The following is a 17572-nucleotide window of genomic DNA, read 5'->3' on the forward strand; positions in this document are numbered from 1 at the left end:
TTAGTTGGACCCTGCTCGCCCAATGTCTATATAAATTGGGTGCTTTAGTGGGGCTTTTTTGGCACTTTATCTGAAGCTGTCAATCAGTTATTAGATTAAAGCACCAAAAAGCCCTACTAAAGCACCTGATCTATACAGAAACTGCAGAGTTGGGTCAAAGTAACATGCCTCTTCTTCCAGTAAAGCATGTTTTTGCAGGGCTGGGGTTGGGCTGGGGTTTTGTTTGTTTGTTTTTAAGCATCTGCAAGCAGCCTTAGTTTAAAAACACAAAAATAACAGCCCCCCCCCCATAAACACTACTAAAAGCATTACCTGCTTTTCCACAAGTGCACTGAACTTACCTCTGGGAGATCCACCTCTAATAATAAAAGCCATTACTTTGCAATTTGTGACTTCTATTTTAAAACTACCAACAAGTGTCATGTAGCTCCAGTCATGCTGGATTCTACACAAACAAACATATTAAGCCTCTAGGTATGGGACTGAGAACATCAAGCTTTCAAGTCAGCAAGGCCAGACAGGATGCACACCAGTGTGCTAAAAGAATTTGCTGAATGTATTTTCAGAGCCATTAGCTATCCTCTTTGAGAACTCACAGAGGTTGGGTGAGGTCCCAGATAAGTGAAAAGGGAAAACATAGTGTCCATCTTCAAGAAAGGGAAGACTTAGGACCCAAGCAACTACAGACTACTCAGCCTGACCTTATACCTGGGAAGGTCATGAAGCAGGCCCTCAAAGAATCTACTGTGAAGCATCTTGAGAAGATCAAGGTAATCAGGAACTGCCAGCATAGATTCACAAAGAGCAAGTCAGGCCAACCTGATTTGCTTCAAGGCGATGGGTTCTGTGGATAGGGAGAGCAATAGATGCGATACGCCTTGACTTCAATAGGGCTTTTGACACCGTCTCTCACATTTACAAGCTAGCAAAATACAGACTAGAGTAAAGTACTGCAAGATGGATGCGCAAGTGGTGGGACTCAATAAGTACTCATCAATGCATCAATATCCAGTTGACATGAGGTACCAAATCGGGTTCCGTAGAAGTCTGTCCTAGGTCTGGTATTGTTCAATATCTTAATGATTTAAATGATGGGATTGAGTGCATGTTTAGGAAATTGGCAGATTCCACTAAATTGGTTGGTGATGCAAATATTCCAGAGACTAGAGCTAGGATCCAAAATGACCTGAACAGACTGGAAAAAAAAAAAAAAAGGTCGATGATCAATTAAACGAAACCAGCAAGGACAAGTGCGAAGTCCTGCACTTGGGAAAGAATAATTGTGTGCACAAATACAGACAGTGGAATGCTTGGTTAGGCTGCTGTACTGTAGAGAAAGACCCAGGGGGGGGGGGGGGGGGGGTTTACAGTAGACGACAAGGTGAATACAAACCAACAGTGTGCTCCTATGGCAAAAAAACCCCAAAACAAAACAACAGCCTACTGGGTTACACCAACAGGATTGTCACTTGCAAAGCCAGGGAAGTGATTCTTCTACCCTATTCAACACTGGTGAGGCCTCACCTGGAGAAATGTGTCCAGTTTTGGGCCCCATGCTTCAAGAAGGATGTAGACAGTTGGGAAAGAGTCTAGTTCAGAGCAAAAAAAAAAAAAAAAGAAGAGATTAGGGGCCTAGGAGGCAACACTTACAAGGAAAGGTTGAAAGAATGAGGATTGTTTAGTCTGGAGAAGAGAAGACTGAAGGAGGATTTGATACGTTTACAAATACCTGAACAACAATTACAGAAAGGATGGAGATAAGCCTTTTTCTGTGGCCATACAGGACAGGACTAGGAGCAATGGCTTCAAATTGCAGCAGGGAAAATTTGGGCTGGAAATTAAGAGGACCTTTGCGATTATGAGGGTGGTCAAGCACTACAACAAGCTACCTAGAGACGCTGGAGAATCTCCACCCTCAGGAGTTTTCAAGAGCAGGTTAGATGGACAATTGGCTGAGCTGGTTTTGTCGGGGATAATCCTGTCTTCAGTAGGAGAGCTAGAGATGGGCTCATAGGAAAGCAGGGCTGGAAGGGACCTCACAAGGCCAAGTATATTGAACCCAAGTGGTTAAACAAGCCTCAGATAATAGCCCTCCTTGAACCACCAAATAAACCAAATTCAAAACAGGAACCAACACAGCTTGCAAGGGTGAGTACACCTACTGCCACTCCCAAGACCCATTCCTTTGGTCCATGCTGATATTCCATCAATTTCCATTTTTTTTAAACTATGCTAGAAAAGCATTTCCCCTTTTAAAAAAATACATTTCACACCTCAAAAATGTAAAGTAAGTTACTTAAGAGGGCTGATGTCATCCATGCCATCACAGGAGCAAAAACAGCAGTAACTCCCTTAGAGATGACTAGGTTGGGTGAGCACACATCACAACTGGCTTAAGGACCCTTACTCTGACAGGAGAGTGGGGAGAGAGACATTAGGGCAACAATGCCCAGACACCGGGGCCAAGAGAGCACAGCCAGCTCTTCAAACACCTCACCGACCCCAGCACACCTTTATCAGCGCCCACGGGCAACAGAGTGGGGACGAAGGGGTGGGCACAGCCAGCCCGGCAGGGAGCAGAAAGCAGAGCAGCAGGAAGGAGACGAGGCTCCCTCCTTCCCAGCCCTGCACGGAGCTGAGGGGGGGCAGGGAGATCAACCTGGCCCCAAGCGGGTCATGCGGGGACAGGGCCCGTAGAAAAGCGCCAGGGCAGGACAGGAGGATCCCAGTGGCGCGCACCCGCCCGCCCTCTGCTCTCCCCCTGCAGCCACGCTGCCAGCCCTGCGCAAGGCGGGAAAGCGACCCGGGGGGGACGGGGGACACGCCGGGGGCTGCGGGCGGCGGGATGGGGGGTAGGCAGCCCGGCGCGGGCTCCCAGTCACGTGACCCACTCTACCCCCGCCCGCCCGCCCGCCCGCCAGCTCCGCTCCGCGCTCCCCCCCCCCCCGGCAGAAGCGGCCCCACCTGCCGCCGCGCTCGCTCTCACTGCAGTCAGCGAGTCCTGGGACTCCGATCAGCTGATTCACGGCTGGGGCGCAGGGTGGGGCCTGCAGGGTGAAGGGGCGGGGCTTAATTTAATGAGGCCGCAGCGCGAGGGTTGGGCTGAGCCGGCGGACGGGCTCCCGCGGGGGACAAACTAGTGCGAAGCGCGGAGCTGAGCTAGGGTGTCAAGGGAAGGAGAAGGAGAAGGAGAAGGGGGAGAGGTCGACCATTAGCAGGGTATCAAACACATCTGGGACTCCTGCTTGCCCCCCTCCGCCCCATCTCCTCCACGTGGGCTCCGCCGGCTCCGCGCCCCGCAGCGCCGCTGAGGAGCTCTGGCACTTCCCGGGTTCAGAGCACGGAGCCGGTGTGGATCCCGTAGGCCCCGGCGCGGCCCAGCCGCCTCCTCGCTTTAGCGGGCGCGGCAGACAGGCCAAGACAAGGAGGAGGCCCGGGCTCCGCAGGGGCTCCCTGGCCTGCCTCAGGCAGCAGCGCTGTACAAGGTAGCTGAGCCCTGCCTGTTGGCGGCACGGGCAACCCCTCGATTGGAGGATGAGCCCTACTCCCGGCTCGTGGACGGGTCTGGGGGTGGGTGAAGAGCCCAGTCCTCGAGCCACGGATCCGTCCGCAGAAGTCGCCGGTCTTTCCGCGAAGAAGCGACTCCTCCTTTTCCCTCCTCTGCTCGGTTCTCTGCTTTGAGGGCGAGTGGCTTTACCTCGAAACGGGCTGCTGCCTGGTTGAGGTGGTGGCACCGTTGGTGTCGCTTGGCAGCCAGCTCCTCCCAGCTCTCGATGTTGGCATCTGTTTCCATTTAAACCTCTGTTTCAGCCAGTGGCCATCAGTGTTTTGAGGGGCAGGCTGCAATGGCCCAGCTCAGGTGCAAACAGGCCTGCCTGGTGCTGCTGCCACCCTTTCTTCTTCCTGACACTGCCTCTCCCTGCTGCCCAGCCTCAGCATGGCATAGGGAAGCACCCAGCTGACCAGTTGCAACGCGGCACAGGAGAGCACCTGGCTGCCATCACCAAAGCCCCAGCTCTGCGAGCTGGATCCAATGACTCTGCAGGCCAAATATGGCCTGTGGGTCACAGGCTGCTTGACTCAGGTGGCCATCATAGAGGATATTCAGGTTTCTGCTACTCTGTCCTCTATTGATACGAAACCCCCAGTGCCTTTATGTCCTCCCCTTCAAGAAAAAAATAGAGGACATAAAGTTGTGTCCAGTTTCATGTCAATAGAGGACAACCGAACTGTCCTCTATGATGGCCACCCTATGCTTGACCCCTGGTTGCAATCAAAATCAGGGTGGTGTGAGCACATAAATTGAACATTTCTAATTCCCACCCAGTAGAGGGGCAGGTTTACATATGTACACTTGCCACTTCATTATCTAATGTCTTTATTTATTAGATTTATATACTGCCTGTCCTAGTCCCCAGGAAAGGCTCAAGGCCGTTTACAATGAACGGCAAGATAAATGATAAAAACAGATAAAATATAAACCATAAAATTAAAAAGAAAAGAAACACTTAATATTGGGTGTGTCACAACATATAACAAATGTTAAAAAGCAGTCAGGAACAAAACCTTTTCCTTCCTATTATTAAAACCTGAATCAGTGCCCATATTTTTAAGATTAGGCGTGTGTTGCAAGGTTCAGATAGTTGTGGCTTCAATCTTACCTACTCTCACTACTTGATGGGAAAGCTCACAATCTTTGATTTGATTCTTAAAGCCTCAGCTCCTGGGGTCACATGATCATACAAATACTAGAGCTTTCTTTAAAACAAAAAAAAAGTATGTTTCTAGCCCTCAGGATGGCAGAGAAGAACTCAAGATGGGAAGAGTTCATAAAGGCTCAAAAACCCAAAGGGAAATAAAAATAATCCAAAATATACAATTTTTATACCACTATAAGAAGGGGTCTATTGCACCGGAAGTGCACTGTGCAGCAGCATCTTTAATCTTTGTCTTTTCGCAATGAGTCCTTTTCCTTTCCCCACCCCCTATTCCCCCTGCTGCTGATTGGCCGAGGGGCCCCGGAGACCCCACCACTTGCTGCTGATTGGGCAGGAGGCAAAAACTGCAGCATATTTAAAACTGGTTTTTGGCCCCCAACCAATCAGGAGTGAGTGAGCAACAGGGCTGCCAGGGCCCCTCTGCCAATTAGTGGCGGGGTGGGGGTGCATAGTGAAAAGAGATTAAAGGAGCCACTGTGCAGCGCGCTTCTGGCACAATCTAGGTAAATCCCTGACTATAAGGTTCATATCTTGCATCCCAATTTCATCCCTGGTCCTCCCACTGCTATGGCATACTGTGTTTTTTCACATCTAGATTGGCCTGGCTGCTTACATGTGCATTCTCCACTGCTCCAGCATCATCTGGATCAGAGGTCCACTGTGTTTAAAAGTGGATTCACTTAAGTAGATACCTGACACCAGCTCACAATACAATTACATCCAAAATCTTTCATGCTTTTTGCATAGTTCCATCAAGATTGGTATGCTCCAGGGATACATGCTGGTGCTATGCCAAAGCTAAGGAAGTACAGAATTACACAAACATGAAAGAAAAAACAAGAGATGTGCTAACATTTCCAGACCATGTGTATGCCAAAGCTGTGGACAAATGGGACGTACGGGGATGGGGAGGAAGGGAGGATTTACCACCCAAGAGTGCAGATCAGCTGATCCATTGTGATTGTTTTGTCTATCACTTATATGCCACAGTAAGAGAAGGGAAACCTCAGCAATTCACCCCAGAATTAAGCACATGATCAACTATGGTAGCTTAACTTTACCTACAGAGAGAACACGTATAACACTTAGAGTAGATTCACATGAACAACGGTCTGCCTCACCCTCTTAAAGCAGTATAATTGTTTTGTTTAACATCTCTCCCAAGTATATAATTGTGCCAGAGACTCAACAGCACAGCTCCGTGCCCAGGGAAGCTGCATGGCACCTGGGGTAGCACCGGCGGCTGCCATGCCAATAGCAGCAGCTCAATCAGTTGCTGCTTTTGAATCCCCCCACAAAGAGGGTGCCTGGGGCTGCTGCCCTGATTGCCCGCCCCCCCTCGGTTATGCTACTGAACTAGGCTAATAATAATAACATCAAAATAATCCGTGCCTCTCATACATTTTCTGGACCATTGCAGTTCCAGCAACACTACAAACCTACTCCAAAGAAAAGAAGGAAATGACCAAAAAAGGGATGGGAGGTATTAGCAATAAATTGCTCACTGGAGACCTGTTTGGGTTTGGCTGGGAAGTACCTCCCTGTCTTCCATGCACTGTAATTTCTTATGCTGTATCTTTTCCCTTGTTGGGGCCATGTACTCCAGGGGAGTTATAACAGAAGTAGGGCTACTACAACTCCCTGATCAATGGGACAAAGGAATAACTCTTGTGCTTCTTTTTGATAAACAAACCCCTTTCAACACTGAATTAGGGGAAGAGGGTTACTTCGACTCCATGGATTGAAGTCAAAGGAAGATTTCATATAATGAATTCAAATAAACATGATAATTTTGAAGCTTCAGTCAGGAATCATAGGATAGGATCATAGAATTATAAGAAAGTAGGGCAGGAAGTGACCTCTTGAGATCATCTAGTTCTGCCCCCTGCACAGAGGAGGATCATCACTGATTAAAACCAGCCCAGCCAAGTGTCTGTCTAACCTATTCTTGAATATTTCCAGGGACAGAGGTTCCAAAACTTCCCTAGGTAACCTGTTCTAATGTTTGACCTCCCTCATAATGAGAAAGTTGTTCCTAATCTTCAACCTAAATTTCCTCTGCTGCAGTTTGAAGCCATTGCTCCTAGTCCTGTCCCCTACAGTCACAGATAAAGTTGTAGGGATCTAATTCCAGTGAAGAAAACATGTAGCAGAGTCTCGCTCTACCATTTCCCTCCCTTCCTTTTCTGGCCCCAAAACACTCATGACATACTCATTCCTTCCTCTTATAGTGGATCAAAGAGGATGACTGGCACAGGAGGCAGCACTGGTGTTGACACAGCCATCACAGCCATTGATCTCTGGCCAATGTAAGGCTAGCGTACACTGCCTTTGCAATATATAATTGATTGAATCTATTCTGAGCTGGATTCATTGATCTGCTAACACTGCCTTGCACCGTTGTCCAGAATATATTCCATGAATCACCGCTTTTCTCTGTCCTTCAGGAACAACTAAACAAAGACATATAGCGCCCAAAGCTTTCTGCATACTACGGCTAAAAAATGTAAATGTGCAGAAGGGAGGAAATTCAAGCTAAGGGTTTTTGCTACAACCATAATTCACCACCTCACTCATATACCTTAGAATAAAACCTACTGATATACGAGGCAATACAAACCAATACATATGTGAAGGGAGGCCAAGAACCGTTAAATAAGAAATATAACTTCCTATTTGTTGGTAAGTAACACTGAGTTAAAACAACATTGTGTGAGCAGAAGATTTTTGAGGGGTTGGTGTGGGTATTTTTTTCTCCTTGGTTTGTACATAAAATATTGGTAGTTTTTAGAAGATACTAAGCCAAGTTCATTGTAGTCAGTGGAGTTACACCAGGGATGAATTTGGGTCATTGGGTTTTAGATTTATGGAGAAAAACTGCTGAAATCATGAGACTGCTTGAGACAGATCTCATGTGAGTCACATGAACGCTGTTACTACTGACCTTTGGTGAAAAAGCAGCAAAGAGGCAAGAGAGACATACAATCTACTGTTTTTTCAACTGAATTTAGGAGAACATGGGGGAAATTCTGTGTATAAAAGCTCGGAAACCAGGATGCTGTGGTTGCTGCTCAAAGAGAGAGGGCCCTCAACACCACCAGAAGCCCCAGCATGTGGAAGTGGAGTCTACATTGGAGGTATTCAGTATCCCAAACAGCATTTCAGCAGTTAGGTCAATTAAGCATCTTAGAGTCTTCAGTGAAACTTTCCACTGAAAACATAGAGAAAGCTTCCAGCTATTTCACCGTTAGGCTTGTGGATACCCTACTGAGAGAAGAATTATAATCACCCCTTGTTTAAGGATACAATTAATTCCCTCAGTGTGATGATCTGAGAAGACAGGTCTCACACCAGCAATTTCTGTTACAAGGAAGAACTGAAAAATAGGGGAGGGGGGAGGGGGGAGGGCAAAAGATCTACAGTTTGCTGCAGGAGGCATTATGACATGGATCAGAAATTCTGTTACATCCGGATTAAATAGTAATACAGGCAGGACATGCTAGGAGGCTGAATTTCACTGATAACTATTATTGTCATTGAATATTTGTAGGGTTCTATAACTTCTTGTGGTGTTTTATAGCAATAGAATAACAGTGGGCCAAATACAGGCATGGTGATAAGACTGTCTCAGTATGAAGGGGAACTAAAGGGGAAACAAGGAGCAGAAAGTGTAAAATGGGACTCCTTTCAGTCTCACCTCTGATTTTACCTTATAGTCCCTGTTCCACACAGATTACAAGCTAGAAAGAAGATGAAATCACGGGGAAGATAGTCTAATATGGATGTCACCAAAAACATGTAATATTGGTTGAAATGATACCAAGCATTGAAGGCAGCTCAGTTCCGGATGTATTCTTAAATATCATCTATAGTATGTACGAAGGTTGTAGCAGTTGCTCCCATTATGCCTATACAGAGAGCCATGAATACGGGAGAGGAGATGGAAATATAACCAAGAGCTGAGAATCACAGAAATCAAGATGAAAGGAAAAAATAGCATCAATAGTAAGAGAGAGGTTGCCTTGTTTTATTCTTGATTTAGTTTGCTTTTTTCCCCACAGCTCACAGGTCTAAACAAAATGCCACGTTCTGTGACTTCATTCCCATCACCATGGTTCCACACACTCCAGGTAGAGAGGTCTCGGAAAAAGAGTCGGTGAAGTAACAGTGATCCTTTCCAGGAGAGAAAGTTCATGGAGAGACACCAATGGGTGAGTGCACAGTATACATGGAGTCAAAGGGAAGATATTTATCCTGAGCTCAATATTCCCATGAATCATGATCTGATTACTAAGAGTTATGTACAGAATGGATGTTATGCATCAGCCTCTATTTTAGCTGAAAAAAGAAACATCTAAAAAATATACATTTTCCTCATCTAAGCAAAGACGAGGCCTCCCATTTGGAACTGCCACATCCTATCTGCATCTTGAGAAGCTCTGCGAAGGTTCTTATTCTACAGTTTACAAAGGGATCAGCAGGTGAGCAAGTTCCACAGTAAGCTTCCCTCTACTTCCTCATTAATTTTATCCAGTTACCAGAATGCAAGGAATTAATTCAAAATTAGATTCTGAGTGGGTGCATCTACACATGGCTTTACTGTGGAGCTGGCTAATTAACTCCACAGTAAAGCATCACCATCTACATGTGCACCGGTATTAGGGTGCAGTAAATTAATTAACTCTGCCATAAGATGGTACTGTTGGGGACAGTGGGCACATCTACACATGCATTAATGAACCATAATTACGGTGCATTAAGTTTAGTACCTGTAATAACAGGTACTTAACTTCATGTGTGGTAATCAGTGCTACTGTGCAGTAGCATCAGCGTATATCTTTTAAGTTACTCTACTGTGCAGTAGACTAATTCTATTGCACATTAGCACATTAGCAGGGCTTTAGCTGTGATACGCTAATGTGCAGTAGAATTAATCTACTGCACTTTTAGCATTTCTTGTAGATTTGCCTAGTATTATCTTATGACAGAGTAATTAACTGTGATCAAATGCTTGTGTGGATGGTGACCACTGGGTACAAATTGCGCCCGGTCAGCCCAGCCAGCCAGGGCCAGACCCCCAGCTCCTGTCAGCTCCTCTGCTGCCCAATGCCCCCTCTAGAGCCTGGGGCTGACACTGCCATGTTCCCTGCCAGCCCAGGGCTGCTCTACCCTGGCTCTAATTGCTACGGCCCCAGGAATACTTGTAGACATTGCACCCAGGAGCAGATAACTCTGGTATGAACTGCGCCAGAGTTTATTGTGCACCTTAACAGCATGCGTAGATGCACTAAGTATCCAAAATGGAGAGAAGCAAATAAAAATTTTATTCTCCCTTTACCGAGTTATATGGTGGATATTTCTGAAGATTCTCTTACCCCCAAAAATACTCACAGAATTTTTTTTCTATGATTAAGTCCTCAGAAGGTCTCTTTGTACTGCCAGTCCTGTGCAAAGTGACCATAAAGCTGTTCCAAAGGAGTAGCAGTGGATTCTCTTGGCATGAGGAAATACTTGCTTGGTGTAAACCTGGCTGAGTCCTTTGTATTAGGGCATCTTCAGGTTGCCTGGGTTTTGGCCTATAGGGAAAACAGAGTGGGAATACAGTGCATTCTACTGATACCCAACCAGCAGAATTGTTCTTAGGGGTCTATTCTACACTAGTTACAGCAGCCATATTGCTAGTCTGTTTTATGCCAGGGCTCATTTAGTCACGAATCTAACTAGGGTTAGAAACCTCTTCTGAGCTTAAATTTGATGGAGTTTGGAACTGAGCCCTAAAAACCTTATCAGAAAAGTGCTGAATAATCCCAAAAACAAGCGTGTGTAGGGCCAGGATAGGTACCTTTGCACAAAACTGCCTTCTGCCATTGACTTTGATAATTGAACAAACACATTCACAACTAACTTGGGTAACTTGATTACCGCACATGAAGTTAATTACCTGTTATTACAGGTACTAAACTTATCTCTGCACAGCACTGTGCCATGTAGACTTATCCTTAGACACTCATGAGCAACATTTGAGTCAGTTTATGTCATTTCATTCTGTCCCTGTAGAATCAATGGCCAATTGGTGGCTCTGAAAGTTATCAGTCTGGAAACAGAGGAGGGAGTGCCTGTTACATCCATTCGGGAAGGTAAGAAAGATACATCTAATACAAACATTGGGGAAGCATGTATCTCATTTTCCAAGACCTCTTATTTTAATCTCAAAAGCTCTGTATGTGTCAGTGTCTTAACTCCTTTTTTTTCCTTGCCTGCCAGATTCTCATGGCTACACTTTAAAATTATCATTTTTGTAAATCTGTTTGGCACTGATGGTTTTAGGAAAGAAAAGTTTGATCTTGTGACTAGCATTGGATGAAGACTCAGGGAAACAGAGTTTCATTCCTGGCTCTGCCATAAATTTTCTATTTGATCTTAAGCAAAATGTTTAAACTTTCTGTATCTCAGTTCTCTGTAATGGAGATAACACCACTGGCTTTAAAACATCTTAATCTAGCTTGTCTACTTAGACTTAAAGCTTTCTAAGGCAGCAGGAGTTCCTTGCTAGGTTTTCGTATAGTGTCAAGTATGAGGGGAGCCCCAGTTTCAGTTAAGGGCTCCAGATGCTGCAGAAATACAAATCATAAATAATAATACATGTAGATAATTTGAAACTTCTATTGACATAAAAAACATGATGGGACAATAAATTTGTAATAATAATACAATAGCACCTAGCATTTTGAATGAAGCTAGGTTGATCTTAACAAGGGCGATATTATTACTAGCCATTTTCCCCTCTGGGAAACTGAGGTACAGGCAGACTGTTTTCTCCAAAGCTACATACTAAAGTTAGTGGCAGGGCTGAGGTGATAACCATATGCTCTGAGCACTGAATCACATTGCCTATGGGGAAAATAATATGTGATCATGTAATGAAAGCATATATCACAATGCATGTGAACAAGGCAGGTGGTTTTGCAAGTGCTGTGTTCATGCACTGTAGTTTTTGTAATATGTGTAATAAATTATATATTAGGCATGATCCCGCTTGAAGTGCTATGGGAAGCTGGCTGAAGGTGTTGAAGACGGTGCCATGTGCTACCCTTCTCCCCAGAAGAGAGAGCAGAGTTGAGCCAAATGTTGTACATACATTGGAACAAAAAAGCACATGCTGTACCCTGTTAATGAAAGGGTACAGTAGTAGCTGGGACTGTGTGTAGTTCCCCAAGCATTTTGGAAGTGTTATCTCATAGCTCCTCCTAACTTGACCTGTGTTGACAAGCAGGCAAAGCCACAATTTAGCTAAGATTTAACTAGTTCAAACATTTGTTTTCTATTCAGTGTTGGTACAGTAACACTATTATTACCATAACACCTATAAGCAACAGCCATGGAGTAGAAGAAGGCAGCCAACCCATGGCGTGTGTGCCACAACTGACATGGACAACCTCTATGTGAGTCACAAAGCAGACTTGGCAGAGAACAGGGAGACACAGCAACAGATAGGACATGGAGCAGGAAACAGAACAACAGAGCAGGCAGGGGGCAGAAAGCAAAGCAACAAATTATGCAGAGGAAGGGGATCAGACTGGCACTTTGGAGTGGGTGTGGGGCTTATTTTGTGGCACACCTGCCAAAAAAGGTTGGTCACCAGTTAACAAGGACACCATAGTGCTCAGCTCTGTACAGAAATCTGCCACAGTAATCTGCAAATGCAAACTAGAGCTGCCCTTCATAGGCTCTGCCTTCGGGACCTCATGATATGGGTGTCCCAGAGTGCTACTTTTCTATATGATGGCTGATATCAGCATCCTCTGAAATTTGGGCATGGTTTTTCATAGACTTTCATAGACATTTGGGCTGGGAGGGACCCCAGAGGATCATTGAGTCCAGCCTCCATGGTGACCAAGGTCTTCACACAACTGGCATTTAGTTAAGTTTACCACTTCAACATGGGATGAGATGCTTTTCCTGAGAACTCACACAGCACTGAGCAAAATGTCTACAGCCTTTTTAATTTCTTAGCTTTGTGTCTGTGCTTAAGTTTCCAATTTTCTCTTTTACAGGTTTACATGCCCTTGCAGACATAACTTCCAAAACTGTCTGTTTAATCTGCCATTTGGCTACTACTTTAGCCTGCTCTGATACCCCAAGGAGCCATAATCCAGTTTCTTTCTTATGTTGAAAACAATGGAGGGGGAAATATGCAACCTTTGTGCCTGCCTCTTGTCTAGTATGAGAAACATCTATAAATGAAAGGGGTCAGGACTTCCCACATCTATATTTTCCACTTAGTATTGAATTTCAAAGCTGGGGTTGATTTTGTCAGCACTCAGGTCAGTGGGATGCAAGCAGGGACCAGATATCCCAGAACTCACAGAACAGGCCTAGAAGACAGAAGGAGGTCTGAATTGTGGTCTGTTTACCATGGCTAAATCCAGAGTAACTTTGCAGAAGTCAGTGGGGGCGGCCTCTGATTTATACTGTGTAAATAAGATAAGAATCAGCATGGAGACTTTATCCTGATTATGAGGGAAAGCAGAGAGTGGTGTTTAAATGTCCTGTATTATATGGGGGTGCAGATGCTCAAATCCTGTGGGGTTTTTGCTAGACAGTTACCCCAAAAACCTATCAGTACAATAAGCTTAAGAAGGGGATCCTCCCACCTGTACTTATTTAAATCTCTGGTGCTAATTTTGTGCTCAAAAGATCAGGTCACACTAATTGAAGGTAAGCACCTAATTGAGGCACCCTAATAAAAGCACTGACAGCCGTAACTTTCATTTACTTTAATAGAAACTGGTGGTGCTCCTAAGCTGAATCTATTTTAGATAAATCTTTTGTGTTACACTGAGCTTTCTGACAGCTCACAGCTTAAATTTACAAAGTAAGTCAATAGCACAAGTGTCATTGAACGAAACTGTAGATTTATTGAAATGTTGCATTCTGTTACCTTGGAGGAGTGGCCAGTGACCATCAGCCTAGAGCCCCTTCATCCTGGAGAGCCTCAAAAGAATTAAAAAGATTTAAGGCCAGCCCCAGTAGGGGGAAGCAAGGATACACCATTAGAGGGGCAACTCTCAGAAGCACAGTGTCTAACTCAGATACAGTACATCTGACTTCCTTCTTTACTAAGGACCCTTTGTGCTCCTCCCTTACTACAAGATAGCTGTTACTTACTGGATCTGGCCAGCTGGAAATCCTCCATGGTATGGGAATTTCTGGATAGCATAGAGTTATTGCTGGGGTGGGCAGGCCCTGGAGAAGGGCCTAGAAGGGGGGATCCACCTGCTGCTGCTACTGTCCCCAGTTAATCCCAGTACCCTGTGCAGCTTCTCCTTCAAGCTACTCCCTCAAGAGTGGGGCAGGAGTAGACCTGGAACTCCTCCCACCTCTGGTTCAGACAGGGACAGCAGCAGTGGTGGATTGATTCCTCCCTTCCCCTTCCTACACTGATTCCCTGCCTGGCTTCCTAGATGTTCCTGCCAATCTGGAGGCTTAAACTGTAAGGAGTGGCTCAGCCAGGGATAGTGGTGGTGGCTGAGTCCCCCACTTCCTGCACCTGCTTCCTGTCTGGTCCACTCAGCTGTCCTCCGCCAGCCGGGCAGGGGGGACCTCACTGTGCTATACAGTGGAAGGAAGGTACCTGCACCATCACTTTCTCCTGCCCCAGATCCACCTGCAAAGCATGCATAAAGGATGTGGCCAGAGCATTTCTACTGGGTCCATAGGCAGGCAGTTATCATGTAGAGAATATCTGTGCTGTTCTGTTATACCAGTTGATAGAAGAAATCTCTGATGCCTGAAGGCCACATTTACTGACCTCCTGGACTTTCACACATTCAATTGGTTGTCATTTTTGGCACTTACACACAGATTGTGACCCTATTTCATTTGCAGTGTTCACATGGCTGCTGATCATCTGCAGTAGGCTGCACTTCAGCAGAGCGGGTACGCAGCTCTTTACATGCATATGTGAGTGTAAGTCCTGAAATTGTGGTCAGACAAAATCCAGGGGAATAAAGACAATGTTTTGATCCAATAGTCTAGTGAGTAGAGTGCCTGTCCAGGAAGCAGGTGACTTAGGTTTTAGGTTCCCCTCACACAAAGGAATCTACATCCTTTCAACTTCCTAGCTCAGTACTCTATCAACTAGGCCTTATTGGGCATTTTTCAGGCCCCTCTCCAACCCTCTAATATTTATTGGATAAAGAAAAGTGGGAGATTTTTTGCCCTAGACAGATCAAGGGTCTAGGTTCAAATGCATGGCCCCCTCCTTTCCACTACAGTAGCTCTCTCAGTGACCCACATACCTCCTAACTTGTTCTCTTCTTCCTGGCACCACATATCTCCTTCTGTTTCCTGCCCAATGGACAAGTATGAAGGGGTAAGCTAGAGATGTGACCAGATAATGCATGGTGACTTGAACACTGTGCTGGGAAGTCAGAGAGATTCATAGGTTCAAATTCCCTCTGTGTAAGTGGGACCTAGAACCCGGGTGAGTACACCCCCACCCCCCACTCAACTACTGGGCCAAAAGATGAGAGGGATTTCCTTCTCTGGCATCCAGTACCCCCGTCACAGATTTTTGCCTGGCTACTACTCTGGAACTTGCCCTTGTCTGGCCAGAGTGTAACCAACTGCACATGCTCTGTAGCCATGTTATGTATCCATACTGCTCATGCAATACGATCACAAACCGTGCAAGTGCCAAAAATGGAATTTAAGTGGCTGCCCAACTGCCATTCAAGTACAGAAAATGAAATAGGACTCTGCCCAAGCTGTTGAATTTTTATGCATTTTCTTCCCTACTCTGCCGTTACAGGCCAGGCACAACCTAGATCTTAGAATATAAAGACGTAACAAGCTTGTTTTATAGGGGTTCATCAGAACATCTCAAAGTAAGTTACTCAAGGAACTAAAGCCATAAGCCAGACATTTTCACTTACCTTACCTGGCTACCAGCTTACAGAGTTAACTTCTTTGCACATATGTTTTTGGTTTTAAATAGCTATTTCCCCCCCATCCGATGCCTCTCCCAAGCTGGAATGCAGAGAGTTCTATAAAAAGCCAAATGTGCTTTATGACTCTGGTGACTGAGTCACTTCACTTTTTAGGTCAGAACTTGTCTTTTAGGGTGTGTTGGTAAAGTGTCTTGCAAAATGGAATTCTGATCTTGATTGCAGAACTGGACACTGCTATAATATTACTAATAAGCATCAACTGCTTTGAGCTCAACTTTCTTCCTGGGAAATTGCCTTTCTGTTAGTGCTCGATGGATCCTGCCCTAATGCGAGAAATGCTGAAGCATGCCAAGAGGAAAAACAGTTGAGTCCAGGGACTGGACAACTGCAGTAATTCTGCCCAATAGTGAGGCAAAAATATTGAAATGCTGAGGTTGTGTAAATATTAATGTAATAACTTCACCCTCAACTAATCAGAGAGCACTCTATAGCAGGGACGAATAATTATTTCAGCTGGAGGGCCGCTTAACGGGTTTTGGTGAGCTGTCCAGGGCTGCATGGGTAGCCCTGCCCCTTGACAGTTGCCCTGCCCGCTGTTTGCAATACTGGGACCAGAAGTCCTGCCCCCTAATCCTCGCCACCAGAAGTCTCTCCCATTGCCCCTCCCCCAATACTCCTTTTGGGAGGGGGGTTGCCATCTTAAAACCAGAATAAAACAAATCATACACTAAAAGTCAAACACCTATTATAATATATTTTAATTTTATTATAAAAAATATTTTTGTCATGATTTGTGTTTGCATCCTGTATATGTAGGTGACTGTATAATAACCCAAAAATAAAGTCTTACTTTTGTGTATTATGTGGAGGGGTGTGAGGTGTGGGGTATGTGTGTGTGTATGGTGAGATGTGGGGGGGGGGGGATGTATGGTGGTGTGTGTGTGTGCGCATATGTGGTGAGGTGTGGGGGTATGTCTGGGGTGTACTGTGAGGGGGTGTGGCTATGTGTGGTGGGGCATAGGGTATGTTGGGGTATGTGTATATATCAGGGTTGTGGGGGCAGGGTGTGGGTCTGTAAGGTTTGTGGGGTGTGAGGGAGGGTGGGGGGGTGTGGGGACCCCCCCCACACTCTCTCACATGGCATGCAGCCCCTGCTGCAGGCAGCAGCAGCAGGCAGGGGGGGCTTAGGGGGCTCATGCCCAGTGCAGGCGCTGGCACCCAGTGGGGCACAGCTCTGGCCAGCGCTACATGTGGGGGGGAAGAAGGAGGAGTTCAGCCTACCCAGCCCATTTCTATCATGAGGGCTCTATGCCATGCACCTGCACCTCCCACACTCACACTGGGGGAAGCCCTGCACTGAACTCTACAGGGAAGTAGGGGATGGGGCTCCCTTCACTCTTGGCAGAGTCCAGGGACCCGGGCAGGAGGGGGCAGGTAAGGCAGCTGGCTCCAGCATGGGGCTTCCCCCAGTGCAAGCGTGGGAGCTGCAGGCATGCAGCCTGGAGACCCCGCAATAGAGGCGGGCCAAGCAGGTTGAGCTCCTTGCCCATGCGTGCAGCGCTGGCAAGAGCCGCGCCCTGCCAGGTGCCAGGACCTGCGCCGGGCACGAGTATCCTGAGTGTCCCTGCCTGCTGTTGCTACTGGCAATGGGGGCTGTGTGCCATGTGGGGGAGTGTGTGGAGTGTCCCCACAGCCACCACCCTCCCTCACACCCAAACCCTGCCCAGCTGAGCTCCATGCTCCCACCACCCTCCTGGGTGCGGGCTCTGCATTGCTCTCTGTGCTTCCACCCAGGTGTAGTTCCACTGCCCCTGCCCCTGCCCCCACTGCTTCCCTACCTGCTGCCCAGAGTGAGCTGGACACCTGGGAAGGCAAGCAGGTTCCCATGGGGGCAGCTGCAGC

The 17572-nt window shown here is 46.4% G+C and overlaps 2 protein-coding genes across 2 annotated transcripts in view; one reads left to right on the forward strand and one right to left on the reverse strand.

The window, feature by feature from the left end:
* ALS2 (alsin Rho guanine nucleotide exchange factor ALS2) overlaps nt 1-3064 on the reverse strand; it is a 58362-nt gene extending 55298 nt beyond the window's left edge. The window contains exon 1 of the mRNA XM_014594185.3: nt 2965-3064. The gene's annotated coding sequence lies outside the window, so the exon portion shown is untranslated. The remainder of the gene's footprint in view (nt 1-2964) is intronic.
* Nucleotides 3065-6005: 2941 nt separating this feature from the next.
* The window catches only part of CDK15 (cyclin dependent kinase 15), a 91183-nt gene continuing 79616 nt past the window's right edge, over nt 6006-17572 (forward strand). The window contains exons 1-4 of the mRNA XM_014594366.3: nt 6006-7855; nt 8780-8929; nt 9102-9199; nt 10776-10855. Coding sequence (XP_014449852.2) covers nt 8912-8929; nt 9102-9199; nt 10776-10855 — 196 coding nt within the window. The 5' untranslated portion in view covers nt 6006-7855; nt 8780-8911. The remainder of the gene's footprint in view (nt 7856-8779; nt 8930-9101; nt 9200-10775; nt 10856-17572) is intronic.

This window comes from Alligator mississippiensis, chromosome 4 (assembly GCF_030867095.1).
Source record: "Alligator mississippiensis isolate rAllMis1 chromosome 4, rAllMis1, whole genome shotgun sequence".
NCBI classification, from domain to species: domain Eukaryota; kingdom Metazoa; phylum Chordata; order Crocodylia; family Alligatoridae; genus Alligator; species Alligator mississippiensis.